The 22,697-nt window shown below is 47.0% G+C and overlaps 1 protein-coding gene across 1 annotated transcript; it reads left to right on the top strand.

The window, feature by feature from the left end:
- The first annotated feature begins 905 nt into the window (after window positions 1-905).
- On the top strand, window positions 906-21,734 carry LOC138064341 (haloacid dehalogenase-like hydrolase domain-containing protein 2). The gene is made up of 10 exons (XM_068926386.1): window positions 906-1,025; window positions 1,455-1,556; window positions 2,480-2,530; window positions 6,702-6,966; window positions 7,717-7,818; window positions 10,476-10,684; window positions 14,256-14,340; window positions 19,093-19,309; window positions 19,831-19,894; window positions 20,975-21,734. Exons 1-10 carry the CDS (start codon window positions 935-937, stop codon window positions 21,076-21,078), a joined length of 1,290 nt encoding a protein of 429 aa, XP_068782487.1. The 5' UTR covers window positions 906-934; the 3' UTR covers window positions 21,079-21,734.
- Window positions 21,735-22,697: the final 963 nt, after the last annotated feature.

The raw sequence follows: 22,697 nt of genomic DNA, 5'->3' as shown, positions 1-22,697 counted from the left end.
GTCCTGGTGGATAACAAGGTGACCATCAGCCAGCAGTGTGCCCTTGTGGCCAAGAAGGCCAATGGTCTCCTGGGGTGCATTAGGCAGAGTGTTGCCAGCAGGTGGAGGGAGGTGATCCTGCCCCTCTCCTCAGCCCTGGTGAGGCCTCCCCTGGAGTACTGTGTCCAGTGCTGGGCTCCCCAGGACAAGAGAGACGTGGCGCTCCTGGAGGGAGTCCAGCAGAGGGCTACGAAGATGATGAGGGGACTGGAGCATCTCTCCTATGAAGAAAGGCTGCGAGAGCTGGGCCTGTTCAGCCTGGAGAAGAGAAGACTGAGAGGGGAATCTCATCAATGTGTACAAGTATCTGAAGGGAGGGTGTCAAGAGGATGGGGCCAGCCTCTTCTCCGTGGTGCCCAGTGACAGGACAAGAGGCAACGGGCACAAACTGAAACACAGGAGGTTCTGTCTGAGCCTGAGGAAAAACTTCTTTGCTGTGAGGGTGAGGGAGCACTGGCACGGGTTGCCCAGAGAGGTGGTGGAGTCTCCTTCCCTGGAGATATTCCAAACCCGTCTGGACGCGATCCCGTGCAATGTGCTCTAGAGGACGCTGCCTGAGCAGGGGGGTTGGACTAGACGATCTCCAGAGGTCCCTTCCAACCTCGACCGTTCTGTGATTCTGTGACATTTGTTCTATTTTTTTTAAAAAAAATATATATATATTTTTTCTATATATAAACGAGCCCTGCCCCACACCAGGTCTTTCCCCCTTGGAGAGGGGCTGACGGCGGCCCTGCCCCACGCCGGCTCCCTCCCCTCGGGGGGGCCCGGCCCGGCCCCACACCGCGCCCCGCCCCGCCATGGCGCCCGCCCCGCCCCGCCACGTCCCGCTCCGGCGCCGGGTCCCGCCCTGGCGGTGGCGGTGGCGGTGGCGGTGGCGGGGGGGGGGGCGGCCATGGCGTTCACGCTGTACTCGCTGCTGCAGGCCGCGCTGCTCTTCGTCAACGCCATCGCCGTGCTGCACGAGGAGCGCTTCCTGCGCAACGGTGAGGCGCCATGGCGCGGCGGGAGGGCGGGCGGGCGGGAGGGAGCCGCCATGAGCCTGTGCCGCCGCCGAGCGCTGCGACACCCCCCCCGGCCGGCCGGCCGGGCAGCCTTTCCCGACCGCCCTTGACCTCTTCGCTGCGTAAACTCAGGGAAAATAGGTGGGTTTCGGGCATGCGAAAGGCGGAGAGAGGCGTTTTAGTCCCTGTGGTGCATCCCCCGCGCCGGCGGTGGCGCGGATCCTCTCGGCGTTGCCGCGTGTCTGGGCCGGGGCCCCTCGCCAAACCCCTGCCCTGCCCTCGCCCCCCCCCACCCCAGAGCTGCCTGGAAACACCCGGTTCCTCACCCTCCGCCGGGGGAGGGAGGGGGGGGGTTGTTGGTTGTTTTTTTTTTTTCCCCCCCTTGGCTGACTTTGCCTGCCTGCCCCGCAGTCGGCTGGGGAAGCGATCAAGGGATCGGAGGATTTGGAGAAGAACCAGGAATTAAAGCACAGCTAATGAACCTTATTCGATCCGTCCGAACCGTTATGCGAGGTAAGGTGCAGGTAATCCTCCGCTGCCCGTAAGGTTTTTGTTTCCGTGCCTTAAGGAAATAATCTGGGCACGCGAGGTTCTGCCCTGCTCTTCTTCTGCTTGCCGTTGTCACTCCGTCCTTCCGGCCCGGACTCCGCGTAGGGCGGCGCAGGTCGCGGCGTGCAGGCCTCGCGCCCGAGCTTGGAGAACCGATACAACAGTCTCTGCTTCCCGAGCTGGGCAGAGGTGGAGTGTGACTGGGGCTTGCGGCGCTGCTGCTGCAGCAGCAGCCGCCGGCCTTTTCTGGAAGTTTGGGGGAGCGGGTGGGGAGGCCTGTGAAACCCGTTGTGCAACCCGCTTCACCTTGGCCGAACTCGGTTTTGTGTGAATTCAAGTAGCCGGTGAGAGGAACGTAATTCCCGGGAGTCTTAACTGTAAGCCGGACTTACGTGCCTCGAAGTATGGAAATAAGAATGAAAACTTAATTTGAAAGTCACTGATAGGCACTCGCTATAGAGCACACCGAAATGGACTTTACACGCCCGGACAAACAGCCTTCAAGCAGTAGCAAACCCCGCGTTTTCTTCTGCCCAGCAAAGAATAAGAAATTGTATTTTTCTAAACCTCAGTAGAAGCTAAAGACAGAAACAGATTTTGAGACGGTTTAGTTTCATTTGGAGAAAGGCTTGTTTGGGCCAAAGTTAAAACGTAGAAGGCCGTAAGAATATTTACGCTGTAGCCTTCCTATTAATTTTTGGAATCCCAGACTTCAGTCATGGCCCCTTCCACTAATTCTCATTTGCCCAGGTAAATCAATTGTATTGTTTTTAAGATGTAGTTTATTTAACTCCTGAAAAGGTAGTCTCCCAGCCTAACATGAAATTCTGGCTCTTTGTGATGTATAAAACAACATTTTCACAATTACTCCGTTTTTTTCTCTGCAGTGCCATTAATAGCAGTGAACTCTGTTACAATTGTGCTGCTCCTGTTGTTTGGCTGAAGATGATCTGTTGCAAAAGCTTTTGGACATCCAAAGAGGAAAGTTGCCAACCATCACGGCTTTTCTGGGATCCAACATGATGTAGCTGTCAATTTGACATTCGACTTACAATAATAAAGACACTGTTTCTATTTATTTCCCTAATGTTCGCTTACAGTTTCATTAAACAAGAGAATGGGATCAGTGCAACAATGCTGTAAATATATTGGACTCCGACAAGTTCTACTGCTGCCTGTTAATAGCATTGACTGTTACAATATGCGTTGTAACATATTGCAATGATTGTCAATAGGATGCGGCTTTTGTCTTGTCACTCAGGGATGGATTTCTCTTAGTACACTTCCCAATTTATTTTTAAATTTAAAAAAAATCCAGTGTTTGTTATTACATAGTTACTACCACGGTACTATTTAACAGAGTATGAATTTTGGCTCTAGAAATATTATAAGCTATTGAAAATACTGTTGTGATTTTGAAGAGGCTAAAACTAGAGGGGGGAAAAAAGCCTGTTTCATTCGAAATCATAAGTGAAATTTTCCTGGCTAAGCTGAGGCCAGGATTTTTCTCTTGGTGTTTGATAGCTTTCTCGGATTGATGATGTTTGATGCTAATGGCAAAGTAGGTTGGAAACAGGTGCAATAGCTATGCAACATCTCAAAGAGCTGTACCTAAATAGAGGCAATTCAGTGTTAATTTAGATTAGCGAGTGGTATTAGTAACTAGTATTGGTTACTATTCTTTCAAGGATTATTATTACTTCTTTTTTTTTTTTTTAAGTGTGCGTTAAACTTTTGTGTAGTACTTTGTGTTAGAAGCGGGGAACCATTTGTATTCTGAGCTTTTGGGGTAATATGGGAGGAAAATACTGCGCCCTTTTCAAATGCAATTCTTTTTTTTAAGCAAGAGCAAATTTGCAACCTCCGTTACTGCTTCTTCCCCCCTCCATCTTCCTCTGTTAAAGTAAGGACTTTCTGAAATTGATCCTGTGGGTATGACTTTGCAGTTCTTTCTCAGACAGTACTGCTAATTCCTTAGATACAGATCTTCTCAGTGAAGTCTGCTGGGTCAGGCCGAATGTTATATAGCAACTTTGAATGCAAGGAAACGGCTCCTCATATACCTTTTTAGAAAAGCTAGACTTCAAATGTCTTTTCTGTTTCTCTCTGCTAGAGTGTGACTTGTTTTGGCTTATTTTTAAAAGTGGGAAGGGCTAGAGAAACCAGGCAGTTATGTTGTTTTAAAACAGCTTGGTTGATCATCTCTTCTGATGTTTTGATGACTAAAGTATACATGGTTGTATACAAAGATAAGTCTGTAAAACGTGTAAATGAATTCAACAGGTTTCAGTTGCAGTGTTTTGCAGAGGAGAGTATATCCAGGAAGAGGGATTTTGTTGTTTCCTTTTTTTAGTGAAAACTTGTAAATAAATTTTGACTTTCTAAGTTACGCATTCTCTTTCGTAACTTGCTCCATATCTGTGTTCTGTGGGAGTATCTTGAAACTCAACTTTATCCTGTTCTACATGCCAAAGTCAGTGTTCTTATTTAAAATACTTTTCTGTCTTATTCCTATGGCACTTGCAAATACCAGCTCTCCACTATGAGGCAATATTTTGGTGTTATGTAGCAAACCTAATGAGCCATAGTAAGATTGGCCAGAGGCAGAATAAAATCATGCTATGTCTTACATTTCCAAGTAGGTAAATCTATTACTAAGTATTTTTTATTAAATAAAATATGTTTGTGTAATTCAGAGGTGGCTAGGGTATACTGTGGATCAGTTAATTCATAAACGTATCTTCTTTCATGGGAATTGAACAGTACTTACGAGAAACAGATTAAAAAAAAAAAAAAGAGACGATAACGGTTTGAATTTTACTACATTGCACTCTGATATATAACACTGCCTCTTGCCTTTGCTAACCAGCTTGTGGAAGGTATGGAGGCTGAGGATGTGAACTGCATGTAGTAATCATGGCTTTTTTTTTTTTTTTTTTTTTAAAGCACTGGTAGATATTCCCGCTGCTGATGCATTGCATTGGAGCCCTGAATGAAGCACTGCTTGCATATCATCTCATCTGTATTGACTGGAACTGTTAAAACACTACTTCTTACTGAAATAAAAGTGAATACTGAAGACTGCAAGCAGCTGCTCTGAAACATGTAAAATAAGTGATTTCTCCCTTCCATTCTCTCAGAAAGGCGGAAGTTTCACTGTATGGCTTACAGCATGTGTTCACACGCTTAGTTCAGATTTCAAAATTGCAGATCAGATGCATACAGCAGAAAGTAACAATAGTTCTGTGCTTCAGGAAGAACCGGGACAAGTTTTCCCTGGGGGCTGCAAGACAGCGATCGGAACGGGACAGCAGCTAAGGATCAGGTCTCCCAGGTAATGAGCATGGAAGGGGGTAAAAGGGTAGACAGCGCGTGGGCAGAGAAGGCAGGATGCTGGAAGGAAGCAGCAGGGGAATAACGACACTGCCTCCTTGGCGTGCGCGTTTGAGCACCTCTCACACGTGCCCACTGTGCCCGTAATTCTTTGTTTAAACCAGGTGAAGCGTTTCCCCACCTTCTGACTTCTCTATTCTTTTACGTTTGACTCTTACTTGCAGTACCTGAGTTTTCCACTCATAACAGCACATCTCTCCTCTCACAGGCCACTGTGGCCTACACACCCTAAAACAGGCTGGGGCCCCCGGTACCTCAGTAACAAGGAACATTCAGAAAAGCGTTTCCACTTGGCAAAGAGCTCCACGTGCAAAGTTGTTGCTTGCCCTCCAGGAGTCACTGGCACTTCCTAAACCATGGCAGCACACTATTATCACTCACATCTGGCTCAGAAATATCAATAACCAAAGCATTTTCATGAGGACTAAGTCCACTATGGAATAATTGGAGAGGTTTCTACTAAGAATTTGCAAACGGCTGTTTCCATAGCTGTCATTGGCATGCTGAAGCCTGTTTTCCCCGCTGGTATGTTATTCATTATAACAGCAGTAAACAACTATTTTCTGGCAGGACACGCTCATCCTGTAAAAAAGTGAAGCACAGTCCCTGCAACTACCAATATAGCAGCAGTATAAGGCTGAGTTTGTAGCGTCAAAACGTCCACAAACGCCTTCTGGGCTTGATGGGTGTCACTTTAGCAGGGAAGAATAAAGGGACTGAACCCCCCCCCAGTGACTGCAGCCTGGCACAACCCCCTCCTCTGGTACGCGTGGTGGATGTTTCCCCTCCCTTCACACCCCCTCAGCACCCAGCTCTGCCTGCCTTGCTCTCGGCTGGCCGAGCGCGGATGAACGAAGGCACCAGCAGAGGCTGGGCCTCACGGTGGTGCCCAGGACAGGGTGTGCAGCCCTGAGAGCCCCCCCATCCCAGTGCGCCCCCCCCCCCGAGGGATCCCCCCTATCCAGGTGCACCCTGCCCTGAGGGATCCCCCCCATCCCAGTGCTGCTCTGCCCCACCAAGGGATCCCCCCCATCCCGGTGCAGCCCCCTCCAAGGGGTCCCCCCCGAGGGATTCCCCCCCCATCCCAGTGCTGCTCTGCCCCCCCCAGGGTCCCTCCCCATCCCGGTGCAGCCCCCCCCCGGAATTCCCCCCCCCATCCCGGTGCTGCTCTGCCTGAGGGATCCCCCCCCCATCCCAGTGCAGCCCCCCCAAAGGATCCCCCCCATCCCGGTGCTGCTCTGCCTGAGGGATCCCCCCCCCCATCCCAGTGCAGCCCCCCCAAAGGATCCCCCCCATCCCAGTGCTGCTCTGCCTGAGGGATCCCCCCCATCCCAGTGTGCCCCCCCCAAGGGATCCCCCCCATCCCAGTGTGCCCCCCCCAAGGGATCCCCCCATCCCAGTGCTGCTCTGCCTCCCCCAGGGATCCCCCCCATCCCGGTGCGGCCCCCCTGAGGGATCCCCCCCATCCCAGTGCTGCTCTGCCCTCCCCAGGGTCCCCCCCATCCTGGTGCAGCCCCCCCCCCCGAGGGATCCCCCCCCATCCCGGTGCGGTCCCCTCCAAGGAGTCCCCCCCCCCCCCATCCCGGTCCGGCCCTCTCCACCCTCGCGCGACGCCGCGCGCCCTTTCCCCTCAGCGCCGCCCGCCCCCGAGGCCCGCGGCGGGCTGCCCGCGGACGTGCCTGCCGCCAACTCCCGGAGCCCTGCGCGGCTCCGCAGCGCCCGGCGGGCTCAGGCGCTGGGCGGGCAGCCCCGGCCGGCGAGGACCCGGCGCGGCGGCGGGCAGCCCGCAGGGCCCGGCCGGGCGGGCGAAGGCAGGTTGGTGTGTGCGGTGCGGCGGGGGGTGTCACCCTCTTCCCCCCTCCCCCCGCCGGGGTGGGTCCGCCCGCGCTGTGCAGGCGCCGGCGGGCGGGCGGTACCATCGCGGCCGGGGAGGGGGGTGGATGGCGCCGGGTGCTAGTAGCCCCTGGTTCGTTAGCCGTTGGTGAGGCACACAAGGTGGCTATAGAGAGGCTGCGTGACTGCCCCCCTTTGCTAAGAGGAGGGAACAAGCCTTCTGGGTGCTGAATATCCTTGAGCTTTGCTGGCTTCCCGGCTAGCGGCCTGCACAATCCGCGCTGGCAGGCTTCTGAGCGGCGGCTCCTGCCTGCCTTAATTTCTGGGATGGCTGGCGCCTATCCTGGGCCTGAGGCCTGAGCCGGCTGGGTGCTCTCGTGGGCTGCATCGCGGTGCAGTCCGGCTTGCGCCGACGAAGGTTAACGGTAGCCGCTTCCGCAGCGCGTTCTGCGCGTGGTAGTCGGAGCGCCTAGTGGCGTCGTGTTTGTTTTTACTTGAACGGCACCACTGGCGTCGAGGCGGCTTGCTGAAACGTGCTTGCCGAGGCCTTGAACCGGCAACGCCGGACGTAAGGATCCCCTTCCCAGCGGTCTTGGTTGTTTAGGGAACTTTTTTGATGTGCGGAAATACAGGCACTTAAGAAACAAATAGCACCTGATTTCCATATATAGAGTCTTTGGGAAAATACCACCCCATCAATTATGGGTTTTTTTTTTTTTAAGCGCTGCCTTTTATTTCTGTGTCTAAAGGGGCCCATTTAACACTACGAGTAATGTTCTGAGTAATACCGGGCTTGGCACAAATGAGGCGCTTAACTGAGTTCCTTATTTTTATTATCCATTGTCTGCTAAGCAGTTTTCGTTGTTTCATTTGTTTGCCTTTTCCCTGGGGAATGGAGGATGGCAGCTCGGCGTGCACTGAAAGCTGTCTTGGTGGACCTCAGCGGCACGCTTCATGTTGAAGACTCAGCTGTGCCAGGCGCGCAGGAAGCTCTTAAAAGGCAAGCCACCTTTTCCCATTTCCTCTTACGGGTTGTGTCAATGCTGTTTGCACAAGGTGCTTCTTTTAGTGGAAGGGCCTGACGGTTCTGCCTCGTTATGCTGATATATATAAGCGTTAATTAATATGTATTAATACCAGGAGAACTCTGCAAGGGGCCTCGATATTGACATGTTACTACACACCACCTGTTTCCCTGCAGCTTCCCTAAGTAGCTCACTAGGTCTTTTCTGAGTCTTTTCTGGGTAGAAAAGACTTATTATTTGGATCGTTTCAGCTAATTCATATGGGATTGCAGCCTTATCCCAAAGTGGAAGGTTGTTAACTTAACCTGGATTACCCCATGTGTACCAAAATCACTTCAGCTCAGCTGATGCTCAGCGCTTTGTTTAACTACGGGAACCTGATCTTATATCTGAGCCCTTAAGCCTGTGCTGGGCTAAATTGGATTAACAGTGAGAATAACTTGGCTCAGTGAGCAAGGTGTCCTTTACAGAGTCCTCATTTCATTTGGTATTTCAGACAAGGTTTTCTGTATTTAATTTTTTAAAAGCTTTTTCTGCTAGGTAAACAAGCTCAGCTTTTTAGTTGGGGAAACGTTTGATAATACAGCCCGTCTTTTATATGAATTTAAACACATTAATTAACAGTGCAGTAAGTACCCCTTCCGATGAAAGCGTGTCTACAGAAGCAAGTGAAATGATTTACCGTCGTTGAAGGGCCAAGTCGGCAGCATAGTCAGATATGCAGTTCCAGGGATCTTTGTGTCGTGTTCTGACACTGTTTCCCTGAAGAAGTCACCTTGCAAAGGACGAAGAGAAACAATATTAAGTGATGTATGCCACCGTGGTGAGTGACGAGCCACTTTAAGATGCTAGAGCAGTGAGAGTTAATGAGGGGAGAGAAATAGGGTTGAATTAAGCATGGGACGTTTTTACTGGAGTTATATCAACTGCTTGGATTTTTATAAAGCTAGACTGTAGCTCAGAGGGAAAGCAGATGGATTAGGAAAGTCTGTGTTTCTCTTCACAGATAATTCTGTGGAAATAATTATCCCCTAAAGATACAGGACTGCAAGGAAGTAAAAACTGCTGAAGTGTTGGCTATTCATTCATGCTCATTCATTCACTGGATCCTGCTTGCCCCTGTTTCATGCTGCAGGGAGAACTTGTGCCAGATGAGAGTGAGCATTCTGCAGATTCCCTGGATGTATAGAAGCGATGATACTGTCAGGAGCAGCTTGACTCTCTCCTATCTGCTGCTTACCTCCAAACCCTCAGGCAATAGTCAGGGCAATAGAAAGGACTTCTGTTGAATCAGAAGACAGACAGTATTTTATAAAGCCATTGATTCTCCTCTGCCTTCTGCTGTGCTTCTGCTTGATTCCTACCGGGCTTTGCTCGTGCAAGCCCTGTACTAGCTTCAAGAGGGGAGAGCAAGGGAGGGAAATTGGAGAAAGGATAAAACGTGGAGATAGTCCAGTGCTCTGTTGTGCTTCAGTTAAGGATCACAGGTCTGGCGAACAGATGTCATTTCCCTGCAAAGAACAGTCAGGTCTTGTATGCCTGGAGGTTTGAAAAAAGAAAAAAAAAATTCTCATAATCGTTTTTGCTAATCCAGGTAATTGTCCTTCCTAAAGAGAGCCTGAAGTGATTGGCGCACAGCTTGCTTTGGGAACAAAACCATAGATTCTATTTTCAGGATTGCCTTTTAGTAGTGAGGACATAAATCTTAATTTCTATTTTATTAGTAAACAGGGGATCTTTTTGTTTGTTTGTTTTACCAGTTCATAGTTTGAAAGGTCATCGTGTCTTTCCAGGAAGCAGAACAGACACGTGAAGAAGTGGCAGATGCGAGCAAGTCTCCAGCGTTGACCAACTTTATTCTGTTCCCCATGCAGTTGCGCTGCCAGTGTTTGTTTCTATAGCAACAAACAGAGAAAGTGATGGTGGGGGAGCAATTAAAGGAAATGCCATTGAAATTGTCACTTAAAATTATTTGGTTATTCGGTAGCGTGTACTGTCAGTGTGAGGCAATAACGTGGTTTTATGTGATGATCGCTGTTCCTCTGTGAAGGGAGAAATGGCTGCAAAAGCTGACATAAAAGTGCCACACAGCTAACATAGGCTGCTAGAGCTTCCTGCATCTCTGAGTGAGCTACAGCTACTGTGAAATTCACCAGGCATGTTGAGTTCAATATATCAATTTAGCAGCAAGGTTCTGCTGCTTGTTTATTTTGGTTCAGGATGCTGTTAATCCAGAATACAGGGCTGGACAACTACGATCTAGTTTGAATTAAAAGGCTTTTCAGACTAGTTGCAGTTGATCAGAGGTGTTTTTGTTACTCCTGTGAAGATGAAATTTGGAATCACCGTTTCTCCTGACTCTTCCTGGTGGCAGCAGAGCAGGGGAGACCTGATCTTGTTTTCTGCAGAGCATAGCTCGAACTCTTGTCCTGTGTTTTACGTTGCCCTCTGGTCCGCGCAGAGGCTAACGACCTCCTGTTTCTTCTGGCCTGTAGCACCAGTAGTCTGGGACCTAGGTGATCTTTTCAGCTGCAGCCTTTAGACAGATGCTCCTTTTTAAGTCCCAAGGAGGTATACGAAGGGTGTAAGTAAAAAGAGTTCTGTCCAATTTGCCTTTGCTCTTCTGCATCAGGCTGCGCGGTGCTCCAGTTACCATTCGATTTGTGACCAACACAACAAAAGAGTGCAAGAGAGACCTGCTGGAGAGGCTGACGAAACTGGGATTTGACATTGCGGAAAATGAGATCTTCACCTCTCTGACAGCAGCCAGAAATCTCCTGGAGCAAAAGCAGGTGCGGCCTCTTCTGCTGGTGGACGATAAGGCGCTGCCTGATTTCACAGGTGAGATGGCTGGAGAAGAGCACGAGGGAAGGTTGTTGAACCACTAGCTAAGGAAACATTACGCTCTCCCTTTTGTAGCACAATGAGCATGTAAAGCGTTGCTCTTTCTTCTCAAGAGTTAAAAGAGTCCACTGCGTCTCACTGTGATAAACTGGTTGTAAACAGTACCTTTGGTGACATGTCACTAGCCTCTACTACCCCGCGCAGGGGCTAGCATGTTCTACGGTTGTCAGAAAACTTAGGGCAGAGTGCGATAGCATGTTAAGTTCTAGGCAAGGGACGTCTATGATGTGCTCTGGACTGAAGTGGTCCTGTGTAGCAAGATTGAGCCTTCAGGTGCACTTGTATTCTCCTGCATAAAGCAGAATTCTTTTTCTGCCAGGCCTGTACATAGTGCAAGGGTTAAACAAGAAGAGCTTGTGTCCTCTCGGAAGGGGAGAAGAAGAAAAAGGGAGGGGGGAGAAAAGCAGCAGGAACACGCAACTGCAGGGTGGTGTTCTGCAGATTCTAATCAAATTGCAACACTGAACTATGCTACATCCTGAATGCACGACATGTAGCCTATATTCTGTTTCATAGTCTATAGCAATTTCGCTAGACTACCGCTAGCCATGATGAAAGCCTAAAACATGGAACTCTCTAGAGTCGTAACAATTCTTTATTCCTTTAAATAGAACGTTAAACAATCTAAAGCCGTGATTGTCATAGCTGCTTGAGGAGTAGTGGGAATGGCAGCCAAAAACTTCAAATGGGCAGGAATTCAGATAAAACTCAATACTTTTTATTCAATTCCAGTGTAGAAAGTAATATTTATCACTAGATCATTGGAGAGTTATTCCACTTACCAATATTTATATGCTTTATAGCCAGAATGTGTCAATGGGTTGGAAATCGGAAAATTTCCTCTGCTATTGTACAGAGATCGTGTCCATGTAGAACTAGTACTTCCAAGCAATTCTCCCAGCTGTTGTTGGTCCGGTGCTGCTGCAGCACCTCTTGTCCTGCTGGCTCGTGAAGATCTTTCTTAGACAAAGTTAGATGACAAAGTGATCAAAGTGTCCCATGCTTATTGCTAGGTCAGCAGTGACACAAATTGCTGAAAAATCTCCGTGTAGAGACACAGGAAGCTATTTCTCTCTTAATAGATGACTATTAAATGTGAAATCCTCAGGTAGTTACTGTTTAGCTTGAATTATTGAACAATTAGGTCTCATTCCATGTACTTTTATTATCTAATTGGGTGATAGAAGCTTTATCTCCCTTATTTCTCTAGATTGTCATCTCTAGAGACCTGGTTAACACCTGCTTCAGTTTCAGATGTGCCTGTCTCTCTCCCTCAGCAATAAGAGGAGCCTAAGCTGGTATATTCTAACTTGGACACCTCAGGCAGGTGCCTAAAGTTAGGACAGTTAGTCCTTGACTTATCTCATATCTTTATTTGAAGAAGAGTGGAGACACCCATGTTCTTAGCTTACTTGGAGTTGAAAATATTCTATTGAAATGTGAATAGTCTTTCATCTAAACTCAGGGCAGTGAAAATGTGGATGATTTGCCACTGCTCCCTGCCTTATAAATTTAAATTCTTACTGCTGTATAATTTAAGTAGGTTCTAATCTTGCTAGGAGCTAGACATTTTCTGTCAAATTTTAGTGCCGTGGTCTATTCAGTAATGTGAAAGATGAGTGTGCAGGGGGAAAGCTTCTATGGGCTATGAGAGCAATGAAATCTGATAATCTGTTCCACCACCTAACACTGTATCTGGAGAAACGTGCTCCCAGCAACAGAGTCCGTATTTGTGTTCGCCGGAAGGCTTTCTTGGGTCAGAGACAGCAGCTGAATGCTCCTGAGGCAGATAAATCAGTTACATCTCTATGTGTTTGGGATCTTTGCGTCAGTTTAACAGTAGCTGATGCTAATGTTGTATAAGGCAAAGATAGAGATACCAGCAGAGTAAATTGGTGGCATTTTGTGTGTAGCCTGAATCTGGCAGGCATTGCTTTGTTGCCTTTTCTTTTATCTACAAGCGGTTTGGCTCATGTTCTCTCAGGACCGCTGCAGAAGCGTTTAAGTACAATGGGGGACATCTTAAATCTCTGTTAGTGACTGCTATTGAATTATTCTTGGATAATCTGTGTATAAAATTGGTCACAGATGGATGAATGTAATCCATTCTTGGTTAATGGACCCAGATGCTTTCGGGTGGTGTCACAAATCCACGTGGCATCTCTGAGTGCTGCTTTTTGCTGTCTGTGCTAACTGGAGGACACACAGCATCAGACATCAGCCAGTGGTCTGCATTGGCGCTCTCTGGAGACGCAGCAGCTCTTAGTTGTCCCAGTCAAGATGTAGAGTATGTGCTGCCTGAAGGCAGAAGAACAACTCCGGCAAGTGCAGAGTGCAGCTGTTACTTAACGTATTGAAAACAAATTTCCCTGGTACTCTTGTTTCTCCTGTAGATGCTACTCTGCCTCCATTGCTGGTTCTGTGCCGTGGTCCTGTTCTTCACAGCCGTTACAGGGCCATATATAGTTCCTTCAGAGGTGACGCTGCCGTCTGAAGACAGTCATGCTCCTCCAGAACAGTGCAGGACAAAGGAGATGTAAGCTGTTCGTGAGGGAACTAATCCACATTTAAAAAAAAGCCTTCCTAAACAGCCAAAAGTAACCTAGTGTAACAACTTCTAGGTCATGCAGCAAGACCATCTTTGCCATCATAAGCAGACTGCTATGTAGAACAACAGTCAGGCTTTCCACCCTAAGTGGAGTTTTCTGTGACCGGAAGGAATTGGAAAACTGGATGAAATTCTTTAATGCTCCTGCTTTAGTATCTTAACAAAGCAAACTGATATATGCAGAGAGAGATTCTCAGATAATGAAAAGTCATTTAATTTAAAAAAAGGAAAAGGTGCTGAATTTCAGTGGAGCCAGCGGGAGAATGGTTGTTAGACTACACAGACGCAGAGTTGCGTGCTTCCTGGAGGGTTCCAGAGTCTGGATGGACCAACACCTCCAGTGAGGCTTTCCTTATTTCTAACGGACGTGTAACTCGTCTAAATGATTTGTCCGTGTCAGACAATTCTAATTTTTGTTGTCAAGTGATTAATCACACGTGTTGCCTAACTTGGTAAATGACAGAGATCGGGTTGGTTTAAACCACAGAAGATTTTACTCCTGGTGAAAGTCAAGAACTGACACTTCCTTTCACTCCATGGAAGATGGTAACTGAAACGTTTCAGTTAACAGATCTAGTCCTACCTGCTGCTGGGGAAATGCAGCACTCTTCCGTCAGCTGCTCTTGATTGGGTGGGCGCACTTGGGAATTGGTCAGTGCTGACCGCTATGAAAAGGGTCTGAACACAGTCAGTTAGCAACGAGTTCCTGTGAAAAGGGGCAGGCTGAGGTGTAGCTACAGACCCATGTTCTTAGTAGACATGCTGTAACAAATGTGTCTGCTTGGGTGGTATGGATAGTTGGGGGATCACTCGGCCATGCAAAAAGCTGACTGTATTACTAGGTATGAAGAAAAGTCAGTTTACTCAGAATAATTTGTGGTACTGTTCTTGATTTTCCAGGGATAGCCACCGATGACCCCAATGCAGTGGTAGTAGGACTGGCTCCTGAGCGCTTTAACTATGAGATGATGAATAGGGCGTTTCGGTAAGTCCATCTCTCCTCGTTGTTTTTTGAGTGGTGGTTGTCTCATGCTGGGCTCTGTATCCCCATGTGTGAGAGGAATTCCTTCCCATACGGAGAGAAGAGGGTGGTAACAATATCACCGTTATGTAGTGAGGATTACGGTGTCGTCTTCCATATCTGAGAGAGAACCGCTAACCTTTGTGGAGGTGGGGGCCTTAAGCATGAGCCGCAGGCAGTCCAGCCCTGGGTTTCATAGGTTTCAGTCTCTGTAAATAAACTTAATTACAGCATTAACAAAACAATTCCAAACATTACAAAATTAAAACACTGAGCTGAAAAGGATAGTAACGTTTCAAGAGGAGATGCTTACACAGAAGCAAGGATGTTGAGAAGTATTAGGGAGAAGGCCTCTCTGTTCAAAACCTCAGTCTTCAGAGCCCAAATCTTACAGGGGCTAGAAGGAAATCCCGTATTGAGGGCAGATTATTCCCTATCTGCCTAATGCAGGATTTCTAGTCATTTCTTTTGAAATAACCTGTTTTCAGCAGTGGCCACCACAATATGCTGGGTTAGCTGAACTGTGGATCTGATCCAGTCCCTTTTATCACTCAGGTTGGTAGTTTTGACTGTATATTGTATAAGTGATAAGTCGGATAAAAGGTGTCCGCGACTGAGCCAGGTTGCAATAATGTGTGCAGAGCTGCATAGCCATGCACTGTTCTGTCCAGTTCTAGGTTCTACTCAACGTACTGGTCTTGACTTTTAACTAGAAAAAGATTTTAGCTTGGAGAGACTTGAACATGAGTCTGTTACTGAGTTTAGCCCTCATCTCCCGGTGTTTTGCCTTTTGTCCATTGCGAAACACACACAGAGAAGGGTAGCTTGAAAAAGCCCCCTCCCCTGCACCCCAGCACAGTCTGCTGTTTCTCAGTATCGTGCTGCTGTTGTCACGGGAAGCCCTTTGAAGCTGCTGTCCTTCAACAGTGGTTTAGGCCAAGCTGATTGACCTGGCCTTGAGAAAGGGGGAGCAGTCACACAACCTACCTCGGCTGCAGGAGCACTAACCCGTGCTGGCAGTTGGTAACAGGCTTCCAGTGCTATCTCAGAACTAAAGAGGATTATCTGGTAATATCCTTCCCAGTTAACTCCTTGCTGTGTTACAATACATACGATGAATCCTTTCTGCTCTCTGCTCCCGGGTTGGCTGCCACTGCATAATTTTTCACCTTAGAATTGGAAAAAAATTTGGTCTCGAGCATCTTAATCCGTCTTTATAGGCACTAAATCTGAAGAGGAGCTACCAATTTCTGTGCACCGGTAGCTTGTGGAGGCTACTTGCAGTAGCAAGCCAATGCTGTCCTTATCTGCAAGCCAGTTCTATGTCATAAAAACATGTGTAGACCCAGACTGACTTTCTGGCTGCATCATTAGTGCATGTTGCCAGTGGCATTGATTTTAGAGTTTTACAGTGGATTCATGAGTGCACTCTTAATTTCACAATCGCACAAAGTTATCCCATCCTCTCTTCCAGTCCTTGCTTCATTTTGTTTATTGATATTTCGGTCATGAATATATTAGCAGTTGAACAATAGTCATTAGCGGCCTCGGGCTGGAGACCTGGACGTTTAAAGCCAGAAACTAGTCATATTATGTTCGGAGTGATTGAGGGCCCCGGGCTTCGTCGGGCCAGAGAACACGAGAAAGCCTGCAGAACGGGTCCTGTGGAAGTGAGGGAGGTTGTCCCAGGCTGGATTTGGGCTTGTTGCATTAAACACAGAATTGGACATTTGGTCTGACAACAGAAGGAAGATGCTGAAGGGCAAACGTGGTCCATGCCGCTGCAGCTGGCGGTGGGCCTGAGCTGCCCTTGCTGCACAAGAGAGACCTGGATTCAAGTGTAGAGCATATGCTGAGCAAGCCCGAATCCTTCAGCTCTCCTTGCCTCGTGATGGACGCATTCGCGGCCTCTTGGCTGACTCTTCTACCTGGAGGAGGATTTCATCCTCCCTGAATGCTTCCTGGTTTTGCCCAGTGTTTGTCCTGGTCCTGCCATTCAAGCTGTCCAGAGGCCCTAGCAAGTGCTCTAGTCGATTTTTAATATCTCACTGACTTGTTCTGGGGTTTTTCCCCTAGTCTTCTCTTGGGGGATAAACTTCTGTTCTGCTTGTGCCACTTCTGTTTGGTCTGGAGGAAATGTTTAACTACTGACCCATTCTTTTCTTTGAGCCTTAGGCCGCTATTCTTTACTGCTCAGAAAACTAACTCACTTGGGATTTGCATCGCTCACAGCGAAGCATCGAGGTGACTCTGATTGAATGCAGATGCCTGTATCTGAGCTAGTGACCTGGGACAGAGGAGGCACTTGTAAGGCACCATTCGTTTTTCCCCTAGCAATGCTTAAAATAGGACAGATGGACTGTGCCCTAGAAGTGCTTTTTCCTCTTCACTGACTGTGAAGAGCCCAGGCTGACTAACTGCCTGGTAGGCAACTACTCTGTTGACATCCAACATTAGAGAAATCTAACCCAGTATGAGTCCCAAAACGTAGTACACAAAGAAAGGCCATTCTCGAGGCGCCATTTGAAATGCCTGGGAATAAATTTCCCTTTTTGTATACACAGGATTGGGATGCCACGTTTAGAATTCCCTCAGGTGAGATCCTTCCTGTAAACTGAGCCTAAGCGGTTGTGGTGCCACTGTCAAATTAAATTTTTCTGTATCCTAGAGGCGTCCTCCCACTGTGAACATAGCTAGCTGCTCACAGATAACGCATGCCAGCTCGGTTCTTGTTGAGCTGGCTTTGGAATGCATTGATTCAGTACAAGTGTTTTGTGATAATTAAGTGAAATGAAATATTATCATTTAGGCATTGCTCAAAGTACCCAAGTTGCTCTGCAAGCATGTGGGAAAGAAGAGACGTTCTCCAAGGAGCATACAACTAACCTAAGCCAGCCTCTTCGAACAGAGGCGCAGCAGAGCTCCAGGAAGGCTGTAAAGGGGCAAAGCAAGATTTTGTTTGTTTTCTTAAAGGCTTTTTTTTGTAAAACAAAGAGTTAAAGGGAGAAGTAATCCTTTCTGCTTTCAAGATAAGTGCCAGCGGTTCCCTTCTGTCCCCCAGCTTTGCCGTTTCCACTTTGCTAGTTACATTTCTACCTGTTGTGATAAAGACTGGAGCTGCCCGCAGGACCTGAAGAAGGTGCCGTAAAATCAGACGGGAAGTGTTTGGCAGAGAACCTCGGCTTTTATGGATGCTATCTAGAGGGCTTTTATTGCGCTGAAACCGAGGCTGGGGATGGGGGAGGACTGCTGTAACTTTGCTGAGCTTGGTAGTACCAGGAAGATTCATCCAGCAGAGCTGATACACAGATTTCCTTTTGCTACAGGACAGGGGTAGCATCTAGGTCCACTGTGCAGAGAAACTACCAGGCAGGTGACAGAGAACTGGAAGAATCAGAGATGGGGACTGGTGGATTAGGCCCAAATTCTGTGAAAGTAAGCCCTCTTAATCTGTAAAAGCAGATATGAAGTGAATTTACAGGGCTGATAGGGTAGCACAGGCTAATACGGAGCTGATTGCAATTGGTGGAGTAACAGTAGTTTCTTAATTATTCCTTCCTTTACAATTTTCCACCCATTCCAGACAATCCTGTATTCTGTACGGGCTTTTTAAATGCATAGGCCAGCTGTCGGGGAGGAATAAAAGACACCTTTTATTTATCTTTAAACCTGTGAAAACCCGAGGAGAGTATACCTGCTGGTGTGTCAGGGCAGAAATGGGCCCGTGGGAAGCGGCAGGATCTCTGCTGTCGTTCCTAGTCCATCAGGCCACTGCTGCCCTCCCTTTCTGAGCCTCCCAGGTGCCGTGCCCGGCCAAAACCCTTGGTGCCGTGCTGTCGTGCCGTGCATTATGGTCCTTATTATTTGACCCTTTTATTCTGCTCAGAAGCGTTAGGAATCTTGTGATTTGTTGCTCTGAACGATCTCCCTTTGGGAATTTGTGGTTCCCTATAGCAAGAAGACCAAACCCAGCTCCGTTTCTAAAAGGAACGGTTATAGCACTGCTAACTGGGGGATTCGGTGCGGCAGGAATGTGCCCGATCTTTGTGATTTTTTTTTTTTTTTCAGGTAATCTGTTACTCCTTCAACGTTAAAATACAAAGTCAAGGTTTAATGATTCAGCTTCCACTTGGGATTCACCTAAACACCCATCCCTGCTGGAAGCGTATAGCTCTTGAATCATTTGGCTGTTACAGGTGATACAAAGAGCCCCAGGAGCTGCTCTGCTAACAACCCGGGCTGCAGATTTCCTGGCTGCAGCAATTTTTTGAAAGCACTGCTGTGTTTTCAGTCAAGGCAGGGAGATTAACAGGAAATTAAGGCTGTGGCAGTCAAGCTGCTACCTACAGCCACTGTTTATGGTTAATGTATTTTAAAATATTTTTTATGGGGAAATCAGATCGGCTCTAATGAGGGGATGTTAGGCTTTGAAGAGCAGGGATGCTCAGAAAAATGAACCTCATTGCACTAGAGATATAGAAAGGAGTTTAAAAAAACCTTAACTGCTCAAATCCTCGAGATAGTAGTTTCTTTATTTTGGGGATTTGTTTTATTAGCTGTTTCTGGGGAGAAGAAAGGCAGGAACTTTATTTAACTCTCCAAATAAATGAACCTCAGTTGGATTCTTGTCATCAATGTAAATGAAAGCAAGATGAGGCCTTCAGCTGTAAATACCTTTCATATAATTATGTATTTTCTTCTTCATTGGTTCCCTAGGTTGATATTGGATGGTGCTCCTCTTATAGCTATACATAAAGCCAGGTATTTCAAGAAAAAGAATGGCTTGGCTCTGGGACCTGGGCCTTTTGTAACTGGACTGGAATACGCAACAGACACCAAAGCTACAGTGGTGGGGAAACCAGAGAAAACTTTCTTCCTGGAAGCTTTACGAGGGACTGACTGTGCCCCAGAGGAGGCCCTCATGATTGGTGATGTATGTGGGGACTGAATACCTTACCGCCTGCCTGCTCACCTAGTGCTCTTCTCCACCGGGTACAGGTGCCTCCCAAACGCCACACGAAAGTGATCTTTCCAAAAGCGCTGGGAGTTAGCGAGGGGTGAAAACTGAAGCATCAAAACTTGCAGGACTGAGTGTAGCCCCTGGGCTCGGCTCTCTGACTTGAGTGGGTGCTGGAGCAGCCCTAAATATCCTGCCCGAGGGTATGGGAATTCTGCTGACGGGAGGTGCCTTCTGATGTCTCCACCGTCCTTTCTAGAATCTCCCAGTGACTTGGCAGCTCCAGTCCCACGCAGGTTAGGTCTTGCTATTTGGTCAGGCAAAAAACACCTAGGAAATCATTCCTGTGATAATTTGTCCAACAGGTAACTGAAGGATTGACTCAGTATAGTTGTTTTTAACTGGTTCATTGGTGACATGCAAGGCAGAGGACGCTATAAAGCACTCGGTAACGAGTTATGACTGTGGCCACTGATCAATCTCCTCTTCTGTCCCAGGACTGCAGGGATGATGTTGGAGGAGCCCAGAACGCTGGCATGCGTGGGATTTTAGTGAGGACCGGTAAGTACTGGGTGGATCGGTCCTTTCAGGAGACAGTGGTGCGCTCATCATGCCCTGGGTACTGACAGCCCGCATGGCTGGGCTCAGTACGCTCTGAGCCCAAGGGCAAGCCCCGGTCGTCTGCAGACGCCTGCCATTCCTGCAGTTTGGTACACCCAGGGGCTGCTGGGCGACCCTGAGTGCATCGTTATGGGGCAGCTCATTTTGGGATTCATTCAGCAGGTAGATTTCCTCAGCTGCAGCTTGGCAGCCTGTCAGACAGTAGATTGTGACTAAGTCAAGGTAGGCCATAGGTTGGACTTAATGTCTGAACAACAGGTTTAGAGCACAGACTCCTAACTGATAGCAGGCTGATATGAAGTAATAGATGGGGGTGGCTGATCTTGTAGATTTGAATTTTACAATGACTAAAATACGAGCATTAGGCAAAGAACATAGAGAACTGGTACTTATCTAAAACGTGATATCTTAGATTACCTAGTTCAGTCGTGTTGATGTAACCTCTGACCATTCGGAAACTCTTGATGACATTCCCTTGTAATTACACTGATAACGATGTACACCATTTTGCTTCAAACAAAAGTGGAACCTTAAGGGCCTGACAATCACTCTCAACTTTATTGATATTGTGGTAACGCCATATACTGGTAAGGTCTTTCTGAGGTAGCAACTGTTCATGCTACACAGTCCACTACCCTCAAAATGAAAGCAAGTAATCCTACTCTTCTTACAAAACCAGAAGGGGAGATGTAACTGTTATTTCAAGACCCTACAACCCAAATATCTCAATAGTTAGTGGGAGAACAGTGTCATTGCGGTACCACAGATTCAAAACAGTGCATAAGTAATGTTACTTTTGAGTCAGAGCCTCTCCTGGAGCATTTTTCAGTAAGTCTCAAGTCTTTGTTTAGGAAAGACCTGTGAGATATCTGTTCTAAGAGCATGCCAGATGGCTATCTGGCCTACCATGTCTGGCTTTTTCCGGTCCTAGGATGCTCTAGTCTAGGGGGAAAAAAAACTCAAGCTGACAGGTCACCCAAAGCAGCTTTATTAATGCATCCTTTTGTTCATCTGTTACAGGTAAATATCGACCAGCAGATGAAGACAAAATCAATCCGGCTCCTTACTTAACCTGTGAGAATTTCCCAGAGGCCGTGGAACATATCCTAGAGCATCTGCTGTGAGACAGGGAGTAGTCAGTTAGAAGAAACTTCTGTTTCACATAATTTCCGTTATTCTTGCTTCAAAAATAAAGGCCATAGGATCAATGCATGCAGCTGAAAGCTTAGCCGTGCGGAAAGCGGACTGGTGTGTGGCCCCAGGACAGTCGCAGCAAAGCCACTTTCCTGCAGTGATCGCATGAGGATGTGATTAGAGACCTCAGGTACTCAGCAGGTTAGACAGCACCGGGAAGGCTCTAACCAATACAGCCTATGTTCATGAATGATTAGGGAACGTGGCACAGACTTATGGTTGTTTTCAGCTTTCAAGAAATAACTGATCACAAGCCCTGTCTAAAAAGCTTCAGGTTCCTGTGCCAAACTAACTAAGCTGTAAAACCCACTGGAAATACACAAGTAACAAAGCACAAAGACTAACGGAGCCCTAGTCAGCCTGTAGTGATAACAGCTATGCCCAGTCTGTGCATTTGTTTTCACTGAGTATGTCTCAGCTCTGCTGTAATTTAAAGGTAGAGATTATGCCAGTCTGGGAGTGACTTTTAAATTAAAATATCACCATTACTAGTAATAACTACTGTTGATGTTTTTCTTCTCATTAAAAGAGACACTGGTTTTTGTTTTTCAAATTTTGTGTGGAATTAAAACTTAAATAATTTTCAGATGGTTCAACTAGATGCTGTTATTAAAACAAATAAACGGTACACAAACAAAAATCTGGTATTAAATGGCTTAGAGACTGTGAACGTTTGAAGTTAGACTTCAGCAGGGTCCTATTAATACTACAGTTGCAAAATTTCACTATTGTTGGGGGTTTTTTTTGTTTTCTTTCTAATGTTATGGGAAAAATTCTTTATAAGCCATGGGGACAGATTTGCATTTTTACACAGTTGGTTAGTAGCACTATAAAATGAAATTTAATTCTGTAGTATGCATTGCTTTTCCTACATGTGTTAAATAACACCGATATCAACCAACTTTGTAATGATAGTAAATAGCTTTTCTGGTCCATTTGCAAACTGTAATAATCAAAGTTCTTTACATTTGTTTTACAGTGCTCCTGAGTGTTAAATTATTAGACTGTAATTATTATACACTGCTGCAGTATTAACCTTATTGAAAATATAGTTTTGTGTTAATGAGCCATGCTGATTCTTGTTAAGGAAAACCATCACGATGAATGAGTGGGACGCTCTCTAAATGAAAGAGTGTCGATCTATAATCTCGTTGGGTGGGTAGTTACCTACACTTAATCTCTGTCAGTGACAAAAAGTGTGCACTGAGTAGAAATGCAAGAAACAACGGAAACCCCTGGACCTAAGGGCCATCTTCAGATACTGTTTGTGTTATATTCTGTAAAATAAGTGCTTAGCACTATTACATGTGTAACAATAAAGTGAACATCATCTGTGTTAGAAGTGTGCTGCACACCCCTCTCGGCAGGATTTAGGAACTTGAAGCTGCTGTTACACACACAAACACCAACAACGAGAAAATGGAATCAAGAGACTAACGTCTTTGCCAACTGTACAAGGTGAAAAAAAAAAAAAGTGGTAGTTGAAGGCCTTATTTTAGGTGCCCTAAGAAGTTGTAACCTGCAGTTTTGAATAAATTCACACGTCTAG

Source organism: Struthio camelus, chromosome W (assembly GCF_040807025.1).
Source record: "Struthio camelus isolate bStrCam1 chromosome W, bStrCam1.hap1, whole genome shotgun sequence".
Classification (NCBI taxonomy): Eukaryota; Metazoa; Chordata; class Aves; order Struthioniformes; family Struthionidae; genus Struthio; species Struthio camelus.
The sequence above is the reverse complement of the archived record's forward strand: the minus strand, read 5'-3'. Positions and strand labels throughout refer to the sequence as shown.

Excerpts from the sequence above, each read along its gene's own strand:
- LOC138064341 (XM_068926386.1), top strand. The coding sequence starts at position 935 with ATGGCGTTCACGCTGTACTCGCTGCTGCAGGCCGCGCTGCTCTTCGTC. Across the intron at positions 1,557-2,479 it reads CGTCCGAACCGTTATGCGAG|TGCCATTAATAGCAGTGAAC; the intron begins GTAAGGTGCAGG and ends TTTTCTCTGCAG. Across the intron at positions 2,531-6,701 it reads TGTGCTGCTCCTGTTGTTTG|CGCCCGGCGGGCTCAGGCGC; the intron begins GCTGAAGATGAT and ends GCGGCTCCGCAG.